The 23,887-nt window shown below is 42.5% G+C and overlaps 1 protein-coding gene across 1 annotated transcript in view; it reads right to left on the bottom strand.

Annotated features, from left to right (window-relative positions):
* Positions 1-23,887, bottom strand: part of LOC143982351 (membrane-bound glycerophospholipid O-acyltransferase 2-like) — an 83,723-nt gene that overhangs the window by 9,956 nt on the left and 49,880 nt on the right. The window contains exons 6-11 of the mRNA XM_077480989.1: positions 22,887-22,941; positions 13,158-13,287; positions 9,819-9,993; positions 7,612-7,715; positions 4,845-4,909; positions 1,679-1,811 (exon numbers count right to left, since the gene is read on the bottom strand). Coding sequence (XP_077337115.1) covers positions 1,679-1,811; positions 4,845-4,909; positions 7,612-7,715; positions 9,819-9,993; positions 13,158-13,287; positions 22,887-22,941 — 662 coding nt within the window. The remainder of the gene's footprint in view (positions 1-1,678; positions 1,812-4,844; positions 4,910-7,611; positions 7,716-9,818; positions 9,994-13,157; positions 13,288-22,886; positions 22,942-23,887) is intronic.

Here is a 23,887-nt window from a genome sequence, read left to right as displayed (position 1 = left end):
GGCCGTCAATTTTTCAGGCGGACCTGATCGGACCTTGCAGTCTGTTGTCAGCGGACATATCACCGTTGACACCTGCCGCTAATCGATCCTGCCTGCAAAATTCAGACGAATGGTAGTCCTATTTTCCATCCATCTGGCGGATCAGATGGAAACATACAGGCGGTCCGTTTCCATCTGGAACTGGGTTCACATCCGCTCTGCACAGCGGAGCGTACAGGACCTTTCATCCGCCTGCAGAAAACAACGGAAAGACCCCCCCCCCCCACTCAGCTCCCTGGAGCCACCCGTGTGCAAGGAGCCTTAAAATTACACTGAAACCCTGAAGCGACCTAAAAAATGGGGACGGAGACAAGCTACTTCTAAAAACCTGATAAAAGTTCAGTTGTACACAATCTTTACTAAAAATGGACTATGTTCAGTGTATATGAAGTCACGACCTGTGACGTAATGCATAGGGAAGTTACTGGATTAAGGAGCAACCGGAAGTAACACATAGAGACGTTTTTAACACCGCACATTGTTTGATCTGCCTGCCGTTTTTCAGCATTGTTGTAAGTAGCCATTTTTTAAACATAAATAAACCTATTTGAGACATATATTACGCTATGGGATCTTCCTGCTTATTCCCAGATTTCATTTGCCGTGGATGAATGGGCGAACTAACCAACTGGGAGCCATTATTGCAATACAGCACTCTCAAGGACATCATCACTGGTTACCACACTCAGGAGGACTCATCATTAGAAATATCTGAGTGGCATTTCTTACCCATTTAGAGGTAAGCGCATAGAGAGCACTGAGTGGAGCACACGAAGAGTACATAGTGGATGTCACCTGAAGAGTTTGCTGCACACCAGCACTTTATGCACTAATTTGCACATTTACTGTTTATGGATGAACTTTCATGGGTATCACTACTCACTATAAATAGGACTGTATTGGTACACCTAAACACTTAAAGGTGTACACAAAGGATCATTTGATACTCAGCATTTTATGATAATCTTGCACCATTTTGGGTTCGTTCAATTATTATTTAATATTTAGCACCTGATGATGATTTTCACGATTTTGCACTATATTAATTGTTTGTTTTAATTATCTGCACAGCAGCAGTTATTTTATTCACTTTATGAATTTATGGTAATGTGTTGCACATTTTTTTAAAATAATTTATTTGCCTAGTTTGCACAGCAGCTAAATAATTGCATGCACGGCAGCAATTTGCATTAGGATTCACCATTAGTATTGGTATAATTATTGATTTATTGTACTTTATCTATGAGGTAGAATACATATCAAACAAGGCTATTCCATCTTTATAGTAACATATGGTATATAGTTTGCGCTTATCACCTTTTTTATTTATTTATGTTCAATGTATACTCAGTGAATTCTACATTTTCAACCCTAACTGCATGGCATGTTCAACTATTGTTACCGTCATAAGAACTGCTCTGAGAAATGCCATCCAGTCAGTAATGGAGTGCATGCATGTGGACAGAAAGTGGCTGCAGTAAATAAGATGCAACAAAGGATGAACAACGGTAAAAAAATAAATATTTTAAAAATGGCAATTGTCCATAATACACAGTGCTTTCTCAAGCCAAATATCATTTAGTTTAGTTTTTTATGTACTTTGTAACTTCATAATCTATCAAGCTATTATATGACTTACCCTACGTGCTGCTAACGTGATGGGCACAGCAGTGAGAAATGTGCAGTAATATCCTGGATGTACACCATGCCAAGCTGCTGACAGCACAAAAGTGGACAACAGTGGGTTGTATGGACTTCGGTCATAACACACCCTAAATGAGAAAATCAAGTAAAATATGTGGATGGTTAGGCCAGCCAAACATGAGCCACAGTAGATCTTCTACAGGACGGAACCTTGCTAGTAACCACTGCAACATGCATCAATGTATTCTCCTTTCAACATAGAAAACCAATCATCCCATACAACCAAGTTCTCATTAGTGCTTACAATGTATTTATTTATTTATATATGACAGGGGGTCCTTTATTTTTGGGATTCTGTTTAAAGCATTTACAGTACCTGATATTATAGAATACATGAGCTAGTACCTATAGGGGTCCAACATATTCCTTGCCCTGCATCTAAGTGGATACCAGCCCATATGCCTAGAGTGCTCATCAATGGGGAGCAGGCTAGTTTTTTTTTTTTATCATACCCTTGGTCTGGCCTGAAATTCTCAAGGTCTTGTTTACACTTGTGTTTCCCTCTGAAAATCGATCAACATGAAGGGCATTTAACAGGTGGGGAGGAGGCTTAATTTTTCCTTATCACTGCCTGTTTAACCCCTAAACCCTCACACCAGCACACACCATGCTGTTGAAAAGGTCATGTTTGACGGGCGGTACTGCCCACTGAGCTCGATAGCAGGGTTAATTTTTGCTATGCCATGATGCAAAGCATTGCGGCTGTGGCATATGTACACACCTTTGCAGCTTACGAAGGAGTGGTTGGGGGCAGTAAAAAGCATCTCACACGTGCATTTTTACCACTCTCCAACCACACGTGTGAACTAGGCCTTAGATATCCAATCAGCCTGACATGGTTCTCTCATATAGAATCACTTAACAGCATAGGAATAACCTTTAAAAAAAAAAATAATAATTTGTTGTAACCAAATCAAATGTCACCTGCTAATTCTTGTAATGCCGCTGTAAGAAAAGAAGGAGAATGTATATAGTTCCGCTGGTACTCAGGAATGGGGTGCTGGCTGAAAATATCACCATCCAGTAGTATGTAGCACATTTAGAAAATAACTGCTCTACCCTATCCAGTCTAAGTGGTTAATATGTGTAAGTTGGCCTTAGCCTTGCGCCACTCCACAAGCCACGCCCTCTAACATGTTTTGCCCCACCCACCAGGGTTTAGTCATAGAGGTCATATGACTAAGCCTCGGAGGGTGAGGTAAAACATGTCAAAGGTCGTGACTTGTGGAATGGTGCAAGATTGAGGCCAACTTCTACCTGTTAACAGCATAGACTGGATAGAGTTGAGCAGCAATTTTTCTAAGTGAGGAGTTAGAAACCTACTTGCAACCCACAGATGTAAATAAATAAATAACCTCTTATATTAAAGCGATATTAAACTCAAACCCCAAAATGTAATATATAGCAGCCTACCAATCCTTAGATGTGGTGGATGCATTAGCTTTCTTTTCTTAGGCTTTTTCACCTCTGTTTTTCCCTGGTGATCTGCCAAGTAACATACCTCCTGTATTAGAGTGCCTACACTCTGGATGAAGGAGAACAGACACCTTTGGACAGCAGCATTGTTAATCTTGGGGAAGGGGAGTGTTAGATATACTAGCAGAATTAGGTACACTAATGCCGCATACACACGACCGGACTTTCCAGCAGAAAAGGTCAGACGGAATAATTTCATTGGATATTCCAATCGTGTGTGGGCTTCTTTTTTCTTCAAAAATACTGGCAGACCTACAAATAGCACATGTTTTAAATCTTTCCGAAGGAATCAATTCCTATCGGGAAAACGTATGCTGTCTGACAGACCAAATACAATGCAAGGGCAGCTATTGGCTACTGGCTATTGAACTTCCTTTTCTAGTCCCGTCGTATGTCATCGCGTTCGAAATGAACAGACTTTGGTGTGATCGTGTGAGGCAAGTCCGTTTGGTCAGAACTCCGCCAGAAAGACCGTCAAGAGTTTATTCCGACCAAAAGTCCGGTCGTGTGTACGTGGCATAACAGTATCTCACAAAGGTTAGTACATCCCTCACATTTTTGTAAATATTTTATTATATCTTTTCATATGACAACACTGAAGAAATTACACTTTGCTACAATGTAAAGTAGTGAGTGTACAGCTTGTATAACAGTTCCAATTGGCTGTTCCCACAAAATAACTCAACACACAGCCATTAATGTCTAAACCGCTGGCAACAAAAGTGAGAACACCCATATGTGAAAATGTCCAAATTGGACCCAATTAGCCATTTTCTCTCTCCAATGCCATGTGACTCGTTCAGGGCCGTCTTAATGAGAAGGCACACCTAGACACTGCCCAGGAGCTGCATGGGGGACCCCTGCACTTTTATAGCTAGGGTGTGGAGGGGTCAGAGTGCTGGGGGGATTTCTGGGACTTAGCATGAGGCTGTATATTCTCAAAATGTATATTTCTGGTAAACGCATTCAATAAATCCAAGCTCTGCAAGCTGAGATAACATGCACTGCATTGATGCATTCAAACAGTAACCATGAGATCAACCAAAGTTCAGGAATATTCCTTTATCCCATTGTTTTGAAAATCTATGTACACTACAAACAGCATGATTGAATCGGTTCTGCTATCGCTGTTTTACTAACCTGACAGCTTATTATTTTAAATAGGAAACCTTCATTTTGTTTGTAAATATTAAAGATTCTAACTACCAGCAAGAAGTCCTTACATTTAAAGAGAACCTGTCATTTCAGATCCATCATCGCAGCGCCTGTTAGCGGGCATCCACTCACCTGCTGCCGCCACGTCCCTCACCTTGTTGTGTCACTGCCGCTTCACCAGCCATCACATTAAAGTGAATGCGACTTTCGGTGAGTCAACAGCGGGTCAGAGGAGAAGCCGCTGCAGGACAGAGATGACAGTTGCTCTTTAAAAATTATGATTTAAATCGTGTTGATTTAAATCAAGCCTTTACACTAGTGATTTAAATCGACTTGTTTTAAATCAAATCCACCCTGCTGCTAAATTAGGGAGGTATTACTCTGTAGGAACTGGAAGTAGTAGAATAATCCACTGATCTTTGTTTCCACAGTGACTATCTATAGAATTCATTTGGAGGCCAATACTTAACTCTTTTAACCACACTGCTGTTTGAATGTTCCAGTTGTCAATAAACATCTTGAAGCTAGTAGATGTCTACAATGAAAAACATACAAAGAACACAATAGAATGTAATGTATACAGTAACTATAAGCACGGTATATATGTTTGCAAAACAGTACTTGATGTCCTTAGCAAAACGTAATTATACATACACTGTAGAGATAACATATTTATTTAAAGTGACACTATGCAGGTGCATGTGCCTGTTAAAAGGCACCCAACCTACTGATTGTCTCTGAGAACACCCCCACTCCTTCCTCCATTGTAGATGGCACCAAATCACCTGGTGTCAGCTACTAGTCACCCCTCTGTCATGTGACAGTGTTCGTGCCTAGTGACTAGTTACTAAACCCAAACACTATTTAAACAAAAATAAAATGCAAGGAATAAACTAGAAATTTAAAGTTCCACCCATTTGTCTCCTTCCCCCCTCCGAAGCCACATTTGGCACCTTTCGGGGGGGGGGGGGGCAGATAGCAGGTATCCTGTCCCCACTTCTGGGAGTCGCGGGCGCTGACCTCACCACTCGGCTCCCTCCTCCTTCCCCTGCCGGGCCAGTAGGAGGGCACAGCGGGTGCCTCGCGAATGCGCAGTAGGGACCCGGCGTGAAGTCATAATGCTTCACTACCGGGTTCCCTTACTGCAGGGGTGCTCAACCTGCGGCCCGAGGGCCACATGTGGCCCTTGGAGCCCTTTGATTGTGGCCCTCAACCCCAAACCAGGGAAGCGCGCTTCTATTTTTTCGTGCGGGCTTGCTGTGCTCTCTGAAAGTGCACCACACCCGGAAGATATAATAGGAGTGTATGGCAAAGCACAGCCAGCTCGCAGGCATTTGTAAACCGGAAATCATCAGTGTGAGAGCAGACTTATAAGGGGCTCGAGACAGTAAGGGCTCGTTTACACTCTTGGATCGGGCTGAGATAAAACCACATAGTTGAGCTGTGTTTTTACCACACCCTCCCAACCATTGGTGTAGTGTGAGGGGTTGCAATGGTGACCCCACCACATGTTCCAGGGGGCCTATGTGGCCTCCCCGTCACACGCTCTTTTACACCTAGACAGGAGGGGATGCGTGGGCATATACAGGAATCAATCCTCTCCTGCAACCGCCGAAAGACAGCTTCTCCTCCTCTCCCAAACACCTGCAGGAGCTGCAGGAGGAAAGCGTTCATTATTCTATTCAAAATAAAAATTCTAAATTCTGAACCATTTCATTTCATTGTGGCCCTTGAGTAGTTACCAAATCACGTTAGTGGCCCTCTCTCTTTAAAAGGTTGAGCACCCCTGCCTTACTGGATCACCTTTACCAAAAAAGTGCCTATGTAGATATGGGGGTCTGTAGATCCAGTAGCTCTGAGCTCAGAGTTTGAGAGCTCACCCCTGTGTTGGTGCAGATGAGCAGGAAATGTAGGCTTATCTTATCAACATCCTAGGGGTTTTCTAGTGAGGCTTCATGAGGTATGGCCTACACCTAAATAATGGGCATTATTCAACTTTGGTTAAAGCTGCACAGTTTGTTTCTACAGACGTCCCTTATCTGCATAGAAAGTGTTTAGTTAAAGGTAAAGTAATCCTTTAAGGGAATATGGCATGTAAGGATAATAAGTTACATGGTTCCATAATTACATAGTTGTAAAATACATATATCCATCAAGTTCCACATAATGACAACCAAAACCCTTTATCCCTAGAACCATAATCCCACAGTTGATTCAGAGGAAGGTAAAACCTTCATAAAGCATGGTCTGATTTGCTCTAACAGGAAAAAAAAAACCTTCCTGATCTTCAGATGCAAACAAATACTATGTGAATGTAAGTTCTACAATGTTATTTGATTTATAAATATCAATAGTCAGTTATTCTTTTTTCATTTTTTTTTTTTTTTACGACTCTCACCTTACAGCGGAAGTTCACTTACAAAAGGAAGTTCCTCTGATTGTCCTCCTCCTCTCCTCTGCCTGTATTGTAGTTTTTTTATTTTAGGGAGTGGGTACCTATTTCTAGCAGGTACCCACTCCCACTTGGCTCAGATTTCAAAGCTGCATGTCAGTGTGACTTCAGGTGCGACTTGGCTGACATCTGTGAGGCTTCATGCACAGATTTCTATGCAAGTTGCATCTAAAATAGTGCATGAACTTCTTTTTCAAATCAGTGCGACACCAAAAAAGCTGCCATGGTACTGATTTGAACAGTTTTATTGCAGATAATAGTGTGCGACTTGTCATGCGATTTGGACCTGTCCAATCACATGACAAGTCGCACCGGTGTGAAAGGGCCAAAGGACCAATAGGTAAAGGGCAGGGCCAATGTGACTTTTATAGAAAAACTCCACATATGCATAAAAGTTGTTGGTTTACACTAAAGATAAGCTCTGCTTATGCATTTGTTTTATCAGATGGATAGTTTGAATTGTCTAGTTTTGTGAAAGATTTACTTTACAAGCATACATCAAAGTTACAGTTTTCTTATATGAATGAGATTTCCTACTTTCAGAAAAACAATAAAGAATAAAGCTTTTTCTGCAAATTGCAAAAGCTTCCTATTGCACAACCATCTTGACTTTCTAGCCACTTATGAATAGTCCAATCTCCCAGGAGACTATCACTAACACATAGAAAGGTATGTTATTGATAGAAGAGAAATTGTCAATAAATAAATAAAAATGAGCCATAATTTATTTAAGCAGTTTATATTTTAATACTTTCTGTAGTGTACCTATTTGGGTATAGTCTCACCTCAATTCTTAATATATTTAGGTTGGTCAACATATCCCATCTTTCCTTTCCATCCTCAGAGATTCCATTAAACCCAAAGCCAGCTGCATTGTTTATGGCATCCGCTTAAGGCAAAAAAAATTTATACATTTATGATATATATACACACACACACGCACATTTTATTTATAGATTTTATTTCCAATATTGTAGAAAATAAAAGAAGTGAGACCAAGCATTGTTTAGCTAGTTACATAGTTAGTCCGGTTGAAAAAAGTCCATCCAATTCAACCATAAAAAATAAATAAATAAAAAATAATATCATACAATCCCATATCCACAATCCTTCACCCACAGTTGATCCAGAGGAAGGCGAAAAACCCCAAAAAAGCATGATCCAATTTGCTACAGCAGGAGAAAAAATTCCTTCCTGATCCCCCGAGAGGCAATTGGATTTTCCCTGGATCAACTTTACCTATAAATGTTAGTACCCAGTTATATTATGTACATGTAGGAAAGAATACAGACCCTTCTTAAAGCAATCTACTGATCTGGCCAAAACCACCTCTGGAGGGAGTCTATTCCACATTTTCACAGCTCTTACTGTGAAGAAACCTTTCTGAATTTGTAGATTAAATCGCTTTTCCTCTAGGCATAAAGCATGCCCCCTTGTCCTCAGTGATGACTTTAAAGTGAATAACGCTACACTAAGTTCACTATATGGACCCCTTATATATTGATACATGCTGATCATATCCCCCCTTCATTTCCTCTTCTCAAGAGAGAATAAATCCAGTTCCTCTAATCTTTCCTCATAGCTGAGCTCCTCCATGCCTCCTATCAGTTTGGTTGCCCCTCTCTGCACTTTCCCCAGTTCCCCCATATTCTTTTTGTGAACTGGTGCCCAAAACTGAACTGCATATTCCAGATGAGGTCTTACTAATGATTCGTACAGGGAAAAAATGATATCTCTCTCTCTCGGGAGTCCATACCTCTCTTAACACAAGTAAGGACTTTGCTCGCTTTGGAAACCACAGCTTGGCCTTGTATGTGATTATTAAAACGGGAGTCCGCCGGGAGTCCGCTGTTTTTTTTTTAAAAGCCAACAGCTACAAATACTGCAGCTGCTGACTTTTAAAATAATGACACTTACCCGCCCAGCGCGCCCGCGATGTCGGCACCCGAAGCCGATCTCTCAATCGTCTCTCGGGTGCTGCCGCCGCCATCTTGGGTATGGGAATCAGGAAGTGGAGCCTTTCGGCTTAATTTCCCGGTTCCCTACTGTGCATGCGCGAGTCGCGCTGCGTAATAAGGATGGTCCCCGCTGTCTCTGGGATCCGTGTGTTTCCCAGCAGGCAGCAGGGGACCTTCGGAAAGGGGTGTAGATTCTGCAGAAAGGGGCGTACCTTCTGCAGAATCTACGCCGGAAGTGGGTGCAGATACCTGTACTGTACAGGTACCTGCACCCCCCTCCCCCCTGAAAGGTGCCAATTGTGGCGCCGGAGGGGGGGAGGGTTCCAATGAGCGGAAGGTCCACTTTAGGGTGGACCTCCGCTTTAAGCTTATGATCAACAAAACCCCCAGATCCTTCTCCACTATGGATCCCCCACTTGTACCCCTACCCCCCCAGTAAGTATGATGCATGCATATTCTTAGCCCCCAAGTGCATAACTCTACATTTATCAACATTAAACGTCATCTGCCACATAGTCACCCAATTAGACAGAGCATTAAGGTTGGCTTGTAAATTGGAGACATCTTGTAAGGATGTTATTCCACTGCATAGCTTGGTGTCATCGTCAAAGACTGAAATTGTACTTTTAATCTCAGACCCTATATCATTTATAAAGATATTAAAAAGTATTTATCCCAACACTAAACCTTGGGGCACACCACTGATAACCTTAGACCATTGCTAGAGCAACAAAGGCGGCTTGTTGCTGCTGAACAGCGCCGTTCTTCTATTGCTGTATTTTCAATGTATTTCAGTAAAGGGGAGACTGACAGCCTTAATTGGTCTAAAGCCATATAACACAGTAATGCTTCTGCTATGACATTATGGCACTCCCTGAAACATTAGCAGGAAAATGTCAACGCTGAACTCCCACAGAAACATAAAAGGGGCAGGTGATTCATCCCACTTGTGCCAACCTAAAACTGACATATATTATTATTCAGGATATATTATTATTCATATATTATGTGCTTTTAAGTCTTCAATTTCTCACCTAGAGTCCAGGCAATATAGTACTTGGGTCTTCTTGAGGCTGCTGTCAGATAGAGATCTGAGAACTGACCAAATAATGAACGTTCTGGATCACTAGATATAGAGAACTGATCTGACACTAAAACATGGATAGCCAGTAGAACACAGAATAGGGTCAACTTCTTGCATACCGCCACCTAGTGCCAGAAAATATTTCAGTATGTTAAAATCACTCTTTGTGTAAATACTCAACCTCTGCCAGCATTTCTTTATATTGTATACATTACATCACATACTGTTAATATATATTATGATATAGCACCAAGTATTGACTTTAAGATTAAAGGAAATGTGTTCCAAAAGAAAACCGGAGCCTGTATCGTTTTTTACTGCTTCAGAAAATGCTATTTGCCTGGTTGTCAAGCGAACTTGTTGGCTTCAGTACATTCTGAGTTTCTGGCCCAAAAAAGTATTCTGCGTTAAGAGCACTGATTTCATTCTGAGCCAACTTGCCTTTATGTTCCAGTCCAGTGATTCAAGATGTAGTGAAGCCAGAGACAGTCAGACAACTAGCATTTTTAGATGTACAGGTTTTCTTTAAAGTAATATACTCATAAATCTACTTGATAAACATTGTTCAGCATTTACAAGAAATTACACAGATCCATGGAATTTATATACTGTATGTGTGTATATATATATATATATATATATATATATATATATATATATATTTTTTTTTTTTTTTTACACATATACTATATACTAGCCAGAGTTGAGGCCCAAGTTTAAGCAACATTTATTTTTTCAGTTTCTTAGTTTTGAAAAGCCTGTATTAGAACTGCCAAGTTTTGTATTGCTGTCTCTGTCTCCATTCAGGCGATTTCCCCTCACTTTTATTCTTGTGACACCAAGACCAGAAAATAGGAAGACACTGGATCATGAAGGCTTCGAATGAAAAAAAAAGACACACAAAAAACTTTTCCCCATTCTAAAAGAAAACCTGTTTTTTGCAACGCTTAAGGCCGCGTACACACGCGGGGACTGTTCGCTCAACTTTGTTCGTCAAACAGTTTCAGCGGACAGTCCGCTCAAAATTAGCATGGACGGACATGGCCACACACGACGTACGAACAGTTTGCTGAAACCGTGCGCGATGACGTGAATGGCACGTACGACGGGACTAGAAAACGACGTCCTATACACTGCAATGCAACCTTGGGCGTATAAATTCTTTCTGAGCATGCGCGGAACTTTGTTTGACGAACAAGCCTACACACGAGGGGACTGTTCGCTGAAACAAGGTTTCAGCGGACAGTTTTTCGGAAATTCCGAAAAACCTTGTTCAGCAGACTGTTCGCTGAAACTGTCCGCTGAAAGCCCACACACGAGCGGACTGTCCGCTGAAACACTGTTCAGCGGACAAAGTTGAGCGAACAGTCCCCGCGTGTGTACGCGGCCTTAGAGAGATTTTCTGCCATTTGCTGTACCCCTAGCCTCTTGTCATCGGGGCAGGAGGAGGTGAGGGGAAATCTCCACCATGAGGACACAGACAACAAACCCTTTTCACTCTATCAAAAACAAAAAATGTTTGGGCATTATTGCCCCACTATAATATATCAATAATTTCTATATCATATGCTCAATTCCAAACATATCAGACCAAACTGGTTTAAAAAGAATTGCAAGAAACTCTGAAGGGACAGAGTTTCATGTATTGTGAATATACTGTACAAGCCACCCCTATCATTCCCATATTCCATAAACAAATTTTATTCTATGGGGCAGAAATTGTCACTTCCCCAACAGAAAAACTTCTCGTAGGAAGGGTGGACACATCTAATGTCATATCCACAAGAGAAGCATTCATGTTGTGAAATTAATTCTTCGCAGCTTCTCATCCTTCCTCTCTCCTGTGCAGCTGTATCTTGTGTGGTTCCTCTCTCCTTGGAAGATGTGTCTTTGCATCCTCTTAACCCCTCTTCTCCTCTGGGCTCTTGAATCTCTGCAACCACTCTCCCATCTTCTTTTCTTATGACTTTGTCTCTGCAGCCTCTATTGCCTTCTCCTTATTAGGCTTTGTTTTTGCAGCATGCTCCCCCATCCTTCTTCTGCATCCCTGTGTCTGTGCATCATCCCAATGCTCATATTCATTTTAGCCTTTCTCTGACTCCCCTGTTATATGTGGCTGAACCTTTGCAACCTCTCATTGCCTCTTCTCTCCTGTGTCTGCAAGCATAATCCTAACTATATACAAGCACAGTTTGGGACTGCTTTATTAGCTATGGTTCTGCACAGTGAATATAAGGGTCTTTTTTAGGTAAGAGTATGCCTTGTCAGGTCTAAGATTCAAAGACAGCAGGAGCAATGGCTGCTTCATTTCCAAATCCAAAAACGAAAACTTTATATATTGCAGATTACATGTATTTGAATGAGGTAACTGTATTGGTTTTCTCATGTTTTTTCTCTTTTTTAGGCACACTATACATTATGCATTTTTTAAAATTTAACCACGAGTTGAAGGAAAGAACATTTCTCGATCCCCCCATCAACACAGTCAGTGTATTTGGGGAGAACGGGGAGCCTTCCCCACTGGCAAAATACAATAATCGCTGCTGGTGGCTATAGCCGCTGACAGTAATCAGGCAAAAAAACAAACGGGAGGCTGCTTGTACTAAAGTCGATCGATAGATTGACTTCAGTACAACCAGCCTGCCCATAAACGGATCAAAATTCAGACAAGTCCTGCTGAACCAGCTGCATTTTTAATCTATCAATGGCCTGCTTTATTCCTGGTTATCCTGTGAATAACATGCTTCCTGCCCCAGCCATCAATATTTGCCTTTGTTCATCTACATTATATGGAGGTGATGTGATTGCATTAGAAGATAATATTGTTTTTCCTTCCAGCTCACTTCAGAGTAGCATTTATGGAACAATTAAGAGGTACTCAATGAAAACATCCATAGCCTGAAAAGGGAAACAAATGCACTTACCATATCTAAGAACTGGTAATCTGAAATATGTTATCATTTTGTTCAGTCTTGCTTTTTACAGAGCTTATTAGGAAATATGGCTTTCACTGGTGTATTTTGGATGAATGGTCTAGTTTAAAAAAAATATTTGATGATTGTAGCACTCCACAATATCCAATGTGCCCAAACAGGCACACTTTTGCTAGTATATAGTAGGGTGAATGCTTAAAATGTCATTAAATAAATGGAGAGTCCATAATATAAAATATAAATACTTCATCCAAAGAGTCCCTGTATAAAACGCAAACAAAGTGCTTTTTCATATCATCAGTCATTTTAGTTGACACTTTAAAATGAGCTGTATTTCTCTACCTTGTGTTACTCACATTTGGGTTTCCTATCTTCTCATTACCATGTATAAAAATTTGGTAGTCATTGAAGGAACAAAGAGGACCAGCAAGAAGTCCTAAAAACCCCACAGTGTAACTGAAGTATGGAAGGATTCCAGGTGGAGACCTAGGGGCAAGGGCAGAATATGGGAGAGAAAAGGAGTATTTAAGAACAGGTATTATGAATACAATGTATATATGATATCTCTAATATTGTAAATATTTCCTTTTTCAGTACTGGAGTTTACTATACAGAATGCAGTTAGTCTTTTGCTCAACTTAGCACAGAAAGTCAGAAAACAAAGCAGGACAGAGAGATTAGAGACACAATACATACACTTGTGTGCCCAGTGCTCAGACAAGGTCTTTTAATGCTCAAGTTGAAAAAAAGGCCAAAGTACACTACCTCATGAGCTGCGAACCATGTCAGCAGCATAGATTGCGGGTCCTGCCCTATTTGTGTCCTCATCTCCTGCTAAAACACCCAAGGCAGCTGTCTCTTCTGCCTACTCCACGCGGACTGACCCTGTGTTGCAGATACGGTGTGTTTACAGCACATAGACCATATCTAGTTCATTTTCAAAGTGCCACTAATTAGCTTTAGTGGAAATGTACTGTATAATCGGTACACATTCAATGCGTTCAGGAAAGCAGAGAAAACCAAGGACCTGGACAGCTCTTCAGTGCAAACTGCTTACCTGACTACATAAATGTTTACCAAGCTTGTAGCTAGGGTGCACATACAGTATTATCTGTGCTATTACAGGGGGAAGACAAACTACAGGAAGGCCCAAAAAACTGTCATCAGAGGTAGTGAAGATGGGCAAACTAAGAGCAAAATGCTTAAAGTGGAGTTCCACCCAAAAGTGGAGCTCCGCTTGTCTGCCCCCCCCCCCCCTCCAGTGCTGCATTTGGAACCTTTCGGGGGGGGGGGGGGGAGCGGGTGCCTGTTTTTGACAGGTACCCATCCCTACTTTTGAGTGGCGAGATCACTCGGAAGTTCAGCCCCCCCTCCTCCTTCCCCCCGCCGCTGGGCCATTCAGAAAGCGCAGTGCATATGCGTAGTAGGGAACTAGGGAACCGGCTGTAAAGCTGAAAGTCTTCACTGCCAGTTTTCCTTACCACAAATGGGGGTGGCAGCACCCGAGAGCCAATGGAATCATTGGCTGAGGTTCTGTCATCGCTGGATTTCAGGACAGGTAAATATCCTAATATTAAAAGTCAGCAGCTACAATATGTGTAGCTGCTGACTTCTAATTTTTTGCTGGGAAGTGGAACTCTGCTTTAACTGTAAGGCAAACAAATAAATAGGACTATCTTCAGCCAAAAACTTTTTACCATTTTGGATGTAGAGAGTAGAGAATGATAAAACCCCCTTCTAAGTTTTGTCATCTGTTTTTATTCACTTCCTGCCCTGTAGTCACAGCAGGAAGTGAGAAGAGATTTCTTCAAAGTAAAATAAATCACCTCTTAGCTAAGTCTCACAGAAACAAGTGTCCTCATGGGAAGATTTCCAATCTACTCCTGTTCTGATGACAACTCAAAAATCATTTTCCATCGCTTTCAGTCATGGTAACAGTGGTCACCAGAATAAATAGAACGAGTAAATCTCCCTAATGAGGAGCAATACAACCTGACAGGGTTTCTAAGCCCTCACCACTCCACCCAAAACAACAAAAAAGTACTGGCTTTAGACAGAAAATGGCTGGGATATTAGTTATACAGTATTGTGCAAATGTTTTAGGCAGGTGTGAAAAAAGGTAGTAAAGTAAAGCCTAGCAAAAGACCGATGAGAGCTTTTGGTCGGAAAATGACCATGTGTATGCTCCATTGGACATTTGCTAGCCGAATTTCTGCCAGCAAAATATTGAGAACAGGCTCTCAATTTTTCGGTTGGAAAAAGTTCAGATTGGAAATTCCGATCATCTGTACAAATTCCGACGTGCAAAATTCCTACGCATGCTCGGAAACAATTTGACGCATGCTCGGAAGCATTGAACTTCATTTTCTCAGCTCGTCGTAGTGTTGTACGTCACAGCGTTCTTGACGGTGGGGCTGAGTGAAGGGGGGCTGAGTGAATAAAAACTTTCAGCTCCATCCAGAGTCGCTGTACTAACAATCCAACGTTAGTACATTGTTTTCCCCCCGCTGAGCTGTTGGAACCCCCCCCCCCCCCATCAGAACACTCCAATAAGTGCTCCTAGCCATTGGCCGAAAGTACGAAAAAATTGTGTCAGTGCTTAATGTTATATATCTGCTAGCAATTAGTGTACATATACAAAACACTATGATAACAATAACAAAGAAAAATTGCAGCGCTTAGCACAATATAAAAAAAACGAACAAACACCTCAAGTGTTATGATAGTGAGTCCAATCATTGAAAATATACAAAAGAATGAAACACAGAATAGTTCTTATGAAAAGTATCAAGTTATATGATTCAGGTGATCTCCCTCCTCTAGTGCTTCAATCACCCAGTGTGACCTCCACCAATGTCAGAAATACACACCCACCAGATATAATTGCTGCCTAATGAATAGAACAGCAAAAATTACATATGGTAAGATCCAGGTCATCAGAGGTATATTGTCATCATTGGCTCACACTTATTCCCTCTATCCAAATCAGGACCCTCTTCAGAGTGTATCCAGATATTGTGCTGAGCGCTGCAATTTTTCTTTGTCATTGGGACAGTGCTGATCGGGAGCCAGTCGGATGCTGATTTTCCAGCGTGCTCGTCTGGCAGAAGCCAGCCAAACAGCCAGGTTCTGTGGGACCGGCTGCCATACACACGGGCCGAATGTTTGTTTTTATTGAACTGGCTGATGTCGCCTAGGATTCGATCTGTGTGTACAGGACTTAAGAATGCTTTCATAAATAGTGTTTAGAAAAGTGTTAATTGATTATTTTTATCAATTAACAAAATGTATAGTAACTGAACAGAAGAGAAATCCAAATCAACCACCCTTTGCCTTAAAAACAGCATCAATTATTTTAGATACACTTTTGAAGGTACTCGGCAGGTAGGTTGTTCCAACCATCTTGGAGAAGTAACTACAGATCTTCTGTGGATGTACAGTAGACAGTGGCGGCCCGCCCATAGGGGGCGCCTGGGCGCCGCCCCCCCTCTCCCTAGGTGTAAAAAAAAAAAAAAAAGGGAAAAATAAAGGAAAAAAAAATGTCATTTAACAATTTAACATAGTGTACTGTGGCGCCGGTCACAGTGCACTATGAGAAGCGCCACGTCGATGCAATCACAAGATTGCATCCATGGCGCTTCATTTGCGGGTTAAAAAACCGCCTTGCGGCGCACTGCAGAACGCCGACTAGCTTCCGCCCGTAAAATCACTGTGATTCTACGGGCGGGAGCATTGTCAATCTTAGACAGGCAGGTCACTTCCGGCTTTCAGCTGCTTCACGAAACCCGGAAGTGACGTCGGCAGCTCCGTTCCTCAGCCCAAGCGGAGCTGCAAGACAGTGAGGCAGGAGGTGAGTCACCGCATAAAGGCTTTCTAGTTTCTACTGTTGAGAATGTTCATGCATTTAGCTGAATGAATGGAAAAAAAGCTTTCACAGCCAGAAAGGTTTCCCCAGGCCAGACGACTTTTGCCGTGGCTAATCAGAGAATGAGCTCTAAAGGGGGAACTCCACGCCAAATTTCTGAAAAAAAAATTGACGTGGGTTCCCCCTCCGAGAGCATACCAGGCCCTTAGGTCTGGTATGGATTCCAAGGGGAACCCCTTACGCCGAAAAAACGGCGTGGGGGTCCCCCCCCAGATCCACACCAGACCCTTATCCGAGCACGCTACCCGGCCGGCCAGGAAAGGGGGTGGGGACGAGCCGTACCAGGCCGCGTGCCCTCAACATGGGGGGTGCCTTGGGGGAGGGGGGCGGGCGGCCCCCCCACCCCAAAGCACCTTGTCCCCATGTTGATGAGGACAAGGGCCTCTTCCCGACAACCCTGGCCGTTGGTTGTCGGGGTCTGCGGGCGGGGGGCTTATCGGAATCCGGGAGCCCCCTTTAATAAGGGGGCCCCGGATACCGGCCCCCCACCCTATGTGAATGAGTATGGGGTACAATGTACCCCTACCCATTCAACTGTGAAAAAAAAGTACAAAAAAAACACAACGGAGCTGCGAGACCCACCGAGAAGATGGATGCTCCGGACTACAGGGGACAGTGGTGACTTCGCTGGCTCCTGTGTCAGGTAAGTGACACATAATGGGGTAGTATGCGATGCATAGTAGTCCATTATGCTTTACCTTTGCAGGGAATGAAAGAGGAAGTAAACTCATCAGGGTTTACTTCCTCTTGAAGCATAATTACAAGCATTTCATACGTGTCAAAGGCTTTTATTGACAATTACTTTACATTAGGTTAATGCAAAGTGTCAGTATTTGCAGTGTTTATCCTTGTTGTTCAAGACCTCTGCAATTCACCCTGGTAAGCTGTCAATCAACTTCTGGGCCACATCCTGACTGATGCCAACCATTCTTGCATAGTCAATATTTGTGTTTTTTTTGTTCTGTTCACCCACCTCTTGAGGATTGAACACAAGTTCTCAATGGAATTAAGGTCTGGGGAGTTTCCTGGCCATGGACCCAAAATGTTGATGTTTTGTTCACCAAGCTACTTATTTATCACTTTTGCATTATGGCAAGGTGCTCCATCATGCTGGAAAAGGCATTTTTTTCATCACCAAACTGTTCTTGGATGGTTGGGAGAAGTTGCTCTTGGAGAATGTTTTTGTAGCATTATTTTTTCATGGCTGTGTTCCTAGGCAAAATTGTAAGTGAGCCCACTCCCTTGGCTGAGATCAACTCCACAAATGAATGGTCTCAATATGCGTTACTGTTGGCATGACATAGGACTGATGGTAGCGTTCACCTTTTCTTCTCCAGACAAGGTTTTTTGCCAGATGCCCAAACAATCGGAAAGGCATCAAAGAAAATTACTTTACCCCAGTCCTCAGCAGTCCAATCCCTGTATCTTTTGCAGAATATCAGTCTGTCCCTGACGTTTTTTCCTGGAGGGAAGTGTGTGCTTTGCTGCCCTTCTTGACACCAGGCCATCCTCCAAAAGTCTTCACCTCACTGTGCGTGCAGATGCACTCACACCTGCCTATTTCTGAGAAAGCTCTGCACTGGTGGTGCTCCGATCCTGCAGCTGAATCAACTGTAGGAGATGGTCCTGGGGCTTGCTGGACTTTCTTGGGCGCCCTGAAGCCTTTTTAACAAATGCAGAGGAAAAGTTTTTTTTTTTTATGGGATAAAATTCATTTTAACCACTTGCTTACTGGGCACTTAAACCCCCCTCCTGCTCAGACCAATTTTCAGTTTTCAGTGCAATTTGAATGACAATTGCGTGGCTATACAACTCTGTACCCAAATGAAATTTTTATCATTTTTTTACCACAAATAGAGCTTTCTTTTGGTGGTATTTAATTACAGCTGGGAGTTTTATTTTTTGCTAAAAAAAAACAAAAAAGATGCAAAATAAAAATAAAAAATCATGTTTAATAGTTTGTTATAAAAATTTGCAAACAGGTAATTTTCCTCCTTCATTGAAATGCGCTGATGAGGCGGCACTGGTGGGCACTGATAGGCACAGTTAAGACGGCACTAATAGGCACAGATAAGGTGGCACCGATAGGCACAGATAAGGCAGAACTGATGGGCACAGATAAGGCGGCACTAATGGGCAAAGATGGGCACAGATAAGATGGCACTGATGGGTGGCACGGATGGGCACTGATAGGTACCACTGATAGATGGGACTGATGGGCACTGATAGGTGGCACTGATAGGTGGCTCTGATAGGTGGCACTGCTGGGCACTGCTGGGCGTCACTGATGGGCACAGATGGGCACTGGTAGATGACACTGATGGGCACGGATATGTGGCACTGAGGTGCAGCACTGTTGTTGAGGCAGATTGTGGGCACTGATAGGTGGCACTGTGGGCACTGATGGGTGGCACTGTGGGCACTGATGGGTGGCACTATGGGCACTAATGGGTGGCACTGATGGGTGTCACTTTTTCCCATATTTAGGTGGCACTGGCAGGGGGCAGGTGGGCACTGATGAGCTGGCCCCAGCTCGCCGTGATCGGGACTGAAGTCCCTCTCACAGCCACCGGTGATCGGCTTTTTTTTTTCTCCTCGCGCTGTCAGCTCGAGGAGGAAAAATAGCCGATTACCGGCTCTGTTGTGATCACATGATCAGCTGTCATTGGCTGACAGCTGATCATGTGGTAAGGGGTCGGGATCGACCCCTTGCTCCGATCTGTGATCAGGCGAGTCTCATAGACTCGCTGATCACAGATCGTGCGGCGCGCACCCCTCAGGGAGCGTGCTGGCCACTCGTGCACGGGACAACGTCAATAGATGTAGTCCCGGCAAAGCAGCTCCGCGCTGTAGCCGTCATTCGGCTATAACACAGATCTCTAGTGGTTAATGGCAAAGAGGGACTTTGCAATTAATTGCAATTCATCTGATTACTCTTCATAACATTCTATATTATATATTCAAGTATATGCAAATTGCCATCATAAAAACTGAGGCAGCACTTTGTGAAAATTTATATTTGTTTAATTCTCAAAACTTTTGGCCATGTCTGTACATATTAAGTTCCTAAAGTCGCTCTCAATATGTTTTATCCCCCAGACCCTTTACCATTTTTGTTATCCGTCTCTGGACTTGTTCTACTTTATCAATATCTTTGTATAAGCAAAGTCTCCAGAACTGGACAAAGATCTATATAGGGGAGTCAGGACCTCTGCTGCAGAATAACTTTGGGGCCAATCGCCCACCTCCCTGGCGGTATGGACAAGATGGGCAAGTAGCTGCCTGTATTTCTCAACCTCTACCATGCTTCAAGGTTGCCTGTGGATACTCATTATTGTACCGTTCTCCAGCCCTTTGGTGAACAAACTGCCTCCTGCTACAGTGACATATCTTAAATTTTGACTCATCATTCCAAAGCACCTGCTGCCATTTTCCTGCATGGCGGCAGGTGCTGATTCAACTATGCAGGCAAACATGGCTTTCCCCCCCACAGAGTGCAAGTTAGATTAGTAAGAATTGAAGAATTGATGCAAATATTGATTTAATTTGAATTCTGTTCATTTACTTTCCATTCTGTTCATTGATAAAAATGAACTTTTAACACTTCTATTGCTGCAAGTATTCTATATTTACAGCATTTTTTCCCCCACACCTGCTTAAGACTTTTGCACAGTACTGTATGTGGTACTTCATTGTGCATAAAGCAGACATACAACAAAAGTATGCATATACTATTAAATAAGTTTTTTTTATATTAGTGGTCCAAAAACAAACAAAAAACAATAATTTGTTAGAGTATAAGATACAAACACCAAAGACCATTGGGTGACAACCCTCAGGGTGGGTTCACACTATGCCCAGTACACACGAGCGGATTTTCAGTCGGAAAAAACTTGGATGCTTTTTCCAACAGAATTCTGCTCAAGCTTGGTTTGCATACACACGGTCACACAAACGTTTTCTGAACTTTCGACCGTCAAAAATGCGGTGACGTACAACACTATGACGAGCCAAGAAAATGAAGTTCAATGCTTCCGAGCATGCGAACTTTTTCCGACCGAAAAATAGAAAACCTGCTCTCAATCTTTTGCTGGCCGAAATTCCGCCAGTAAACGTCCAATGGAGCATACACACGATCGCATTTTCCGACAAAAATCTCTCATTGGACTTTTGCTGGTAAAATTTCCGATCATGTGTACAGGGCATTATGCAAATTGAATGCGGGTTTCCCCACATCCAATTCGCATGACAGGAGATTGTGACCACCTTTTAATGGAGCTTATTCACACATCTCCGGGGTGGCTGCAGAGCGCATTGCACAGGTCCTGTGCAACTTTGGCTTAGTTTCAGGTCCAAATTCAGGCAAAAATTTGGGCCTGATTTGTCCATAAAATGGGGAACCGACACGCACCAGACCCCTGCTGTGAGCCGCATCTGTATTAGGTGTGAACCCAGCCTCATACTTTGGCGCTAAATTTGCCAGTAGGGTTGTCACCTGTGCAGATACAAAACTTTGCTACACTACAGGCAGAATAGAATTCATAGTAGGAAAGCACTTTCAAGCCTCTCATGTTTTACTAGAATGCATAGATAGCAGGCTGATAAGAGGGGGGAGAACAAGGATGAAATTATCAGTGAGTAGTAACAAAATGAGTAATTCATCCTTCAATCACAGGCTTAGGCAGTCATTAACCAAGTGTAAAGAAAAAGTCAGGTCAGAACTGGTCTTTGCTGTCTGACAGGATTTTCTGGATTTGAAATAGAAGTGGCAGAACAGAATGACATATTTTTTGGCAGCTACAACTGTTCATAGTTGTGTGTCAGGGCTGTGAATATCACGTAGTGGTTAGCCTACATTTCCACTTTAAATGTCTAGAGCACATGCTGTTTAGTCCATACTGCACAAGAACATCTAAAACTTGGGGTATGCCTTGGTTTTTCCTCTGGGACCAAGCAAGTAGCACTAACACTTTAATCACATTTCCAGACTGGCTGACTCTTCATTTTTCTCTGTAGAGTGGAGCTGCTACAACTTTTACCTGCAAACTCACTATACAGGTGTGTTGCAATAAACACCAATGTTTATTCTTGTGCAGTCACCCAAAGGTGGCAGTAGATGGGCAGACCTGGCAAAAATGAGATATACTGCTAAGCACCTAAGGCTGGCCATATATTATATAATTTTCTTATTCCTTTTCCTTTAGATTTACCTTCAACTATGTAGTGAAGGGGCCTACCTGATTGCATACAAATTTAAAGTGTTTAGGTTTGACCGCTTATTATATGGTTTTGGTAAATCTAAAGCCGGCCATAGACATTTCTCATTTCGGCTGGTTCAGCAGGGACTAGCTGAGATTCGAACCATGCATGGGCAGGCTAATTGTACCCAAGTTGATTGATCGATCAACTTGGGCACAACCAGCCTGTCGGATTTTTTAATGCGATTACTGTCAGCAGCTATAGCTTCTAGTAATAATCACTGTGTTCTCTCAGCAAGAACGGCTTCCCTCGCCCTCCTGCGGGGAGAACACTATGGCTCTGCGGGAGGGATTTCAAGCGATTATGAAAGAAAATGACATCTCACAGTGAAAATTCACTTTGCAAAGTGAACAATCTAGTTGTCTTCAGTAAATCAACCCTCCAATGCTCTAATTACAAAATATAGATACATTTCTCAAAGGAAGTGGCGTTATTGTGGTAAATAAGTAAATGACCAATATATGAAGACAAGAAAGATTACCTTTCTCATGTTAAGGTATCCCAAAAATTTGATTATTATGCCAATGTATAAACATGTCTTGCAGGCAATACCATCAGACCAATTTTTTCTTTAAAAAAAGTAAATGGGTTGGGGAAGTTATTCCTTGCTCAACATTAGAGAGGAGCCACATCTGCCTAAAGCCAGCTTAATTTCGAATATGCATTGAGCATAATATGAATAGCTACATTTCCTTCGGCCCAAAATCTGAATATATTATCTCAGAAAAAAACGCCATTTTCTGTGGGACAAGCGCTTGACCCTGAAAACCTTTACACATCTTTCGTCACTGCTTTCCTCACTGCATGAGAAAGCTATAAAATGTAAATATAGATCATGTAGATAAGAAGGGCATGACAGGGAAAGAAGATAAAGGAAGACAAAGCAAGGACAAAACCATACCGGATCGCAAGACGTCTCTGTGAGGGGCTTAGGGATTGATCATTGTGGATAGCACCTGTAATACGGTATATAATATCTGAGATATACTGTATGTAAACATTGCTAATCAACAGAAAAAAAACAACAAATACTTGCAAACTAGTTCCTCAGTTGCTACTACTACAGGCAGAACCTGATTACAATTGTACTGTATCTTACAAAAGAGTACACCAGGACCTGACAACTGATAGATGTCACAAGTCTGGTAGGTTATATACTGAGATGAGAAAAGGTATTTAGCAGGTTATATTTACTAAAATAATTGCATTTCCATGTTTTGTGTACTGCTGGAGACCAGTGAATGCAGGGTCATGGGTTTAGTAACACTTTAAACCAATACAAATTCATTTGTGATGGGTTGCTTTGCATTTCAGTATATTGTATTCTGAGGCCGCGTACACACGCGGGGACTGTTCGCCCAACTTTGTCCGCTGAACAGTGTTTCGGCAAACAGTCCGCTCGTGTGTGGGCTTTCAGCGGACAGTTTCAGCGAACAGTCCGCTGAACAAGGTTTTTCGGAAATTCCGAAAAACTGTCCGCTGAAACAAAGTTTCAGCGAACAGTCCCCTCGTGTGTAGGCTTGTTCGTCAAACTAAGTTCCGCGCATTGCTCAGAAAGGATTTACATGCCGAAAGTTATAATGCAGTGTATAGGACGTCGTATTTTTCGTCCCGTCGTACGTGCCGTTCACGTCATCGCGCACGGTTTCACCAAACTGTTCGTTCGTCGTGTGTGGCCATGTCCGTCCATGCTAATTTTGAGCGGACTGTTTGCCGAAACTGTTTGACGGACAAAGTTGGGCGAACAGTCCCCGCGTGTGTACGCGGCCTTACATACTGTATTAAAGCGGATCTTGCATTACATGGTCAGCTTTTATACTCAGTGCCCCCTCCACCATGCCAAAATACAGCATACGTAAAAAAAACTGACAAATATATTGACCTGACTTCAGCCTTTGGAAC

The sequence above is a fragment of the Lithobates pipiens genome, unplaced genomic scaffold, assembly GCF_037356315.1.
Source record: "Lithobates pipiens isolate NorthernLeopardFrog02 unplaced genomic scaffold, aLitPip1_a1.2 Scaffold_16, whole genome shotgun sequence".
In the NCBI taxonomy this organism is placed as follows: domain Eukaryota; kingdom Metazoa; phylum Chordata; class Amphibia; order Anura; family Ranidae; genus Lithobates; species Lithobates pipiens.
The sequence above is the reverse complement of the archived record's forward strand: the minus strand, read 5'-3'. Positions and strand labels throughout refer to the sequence as shown.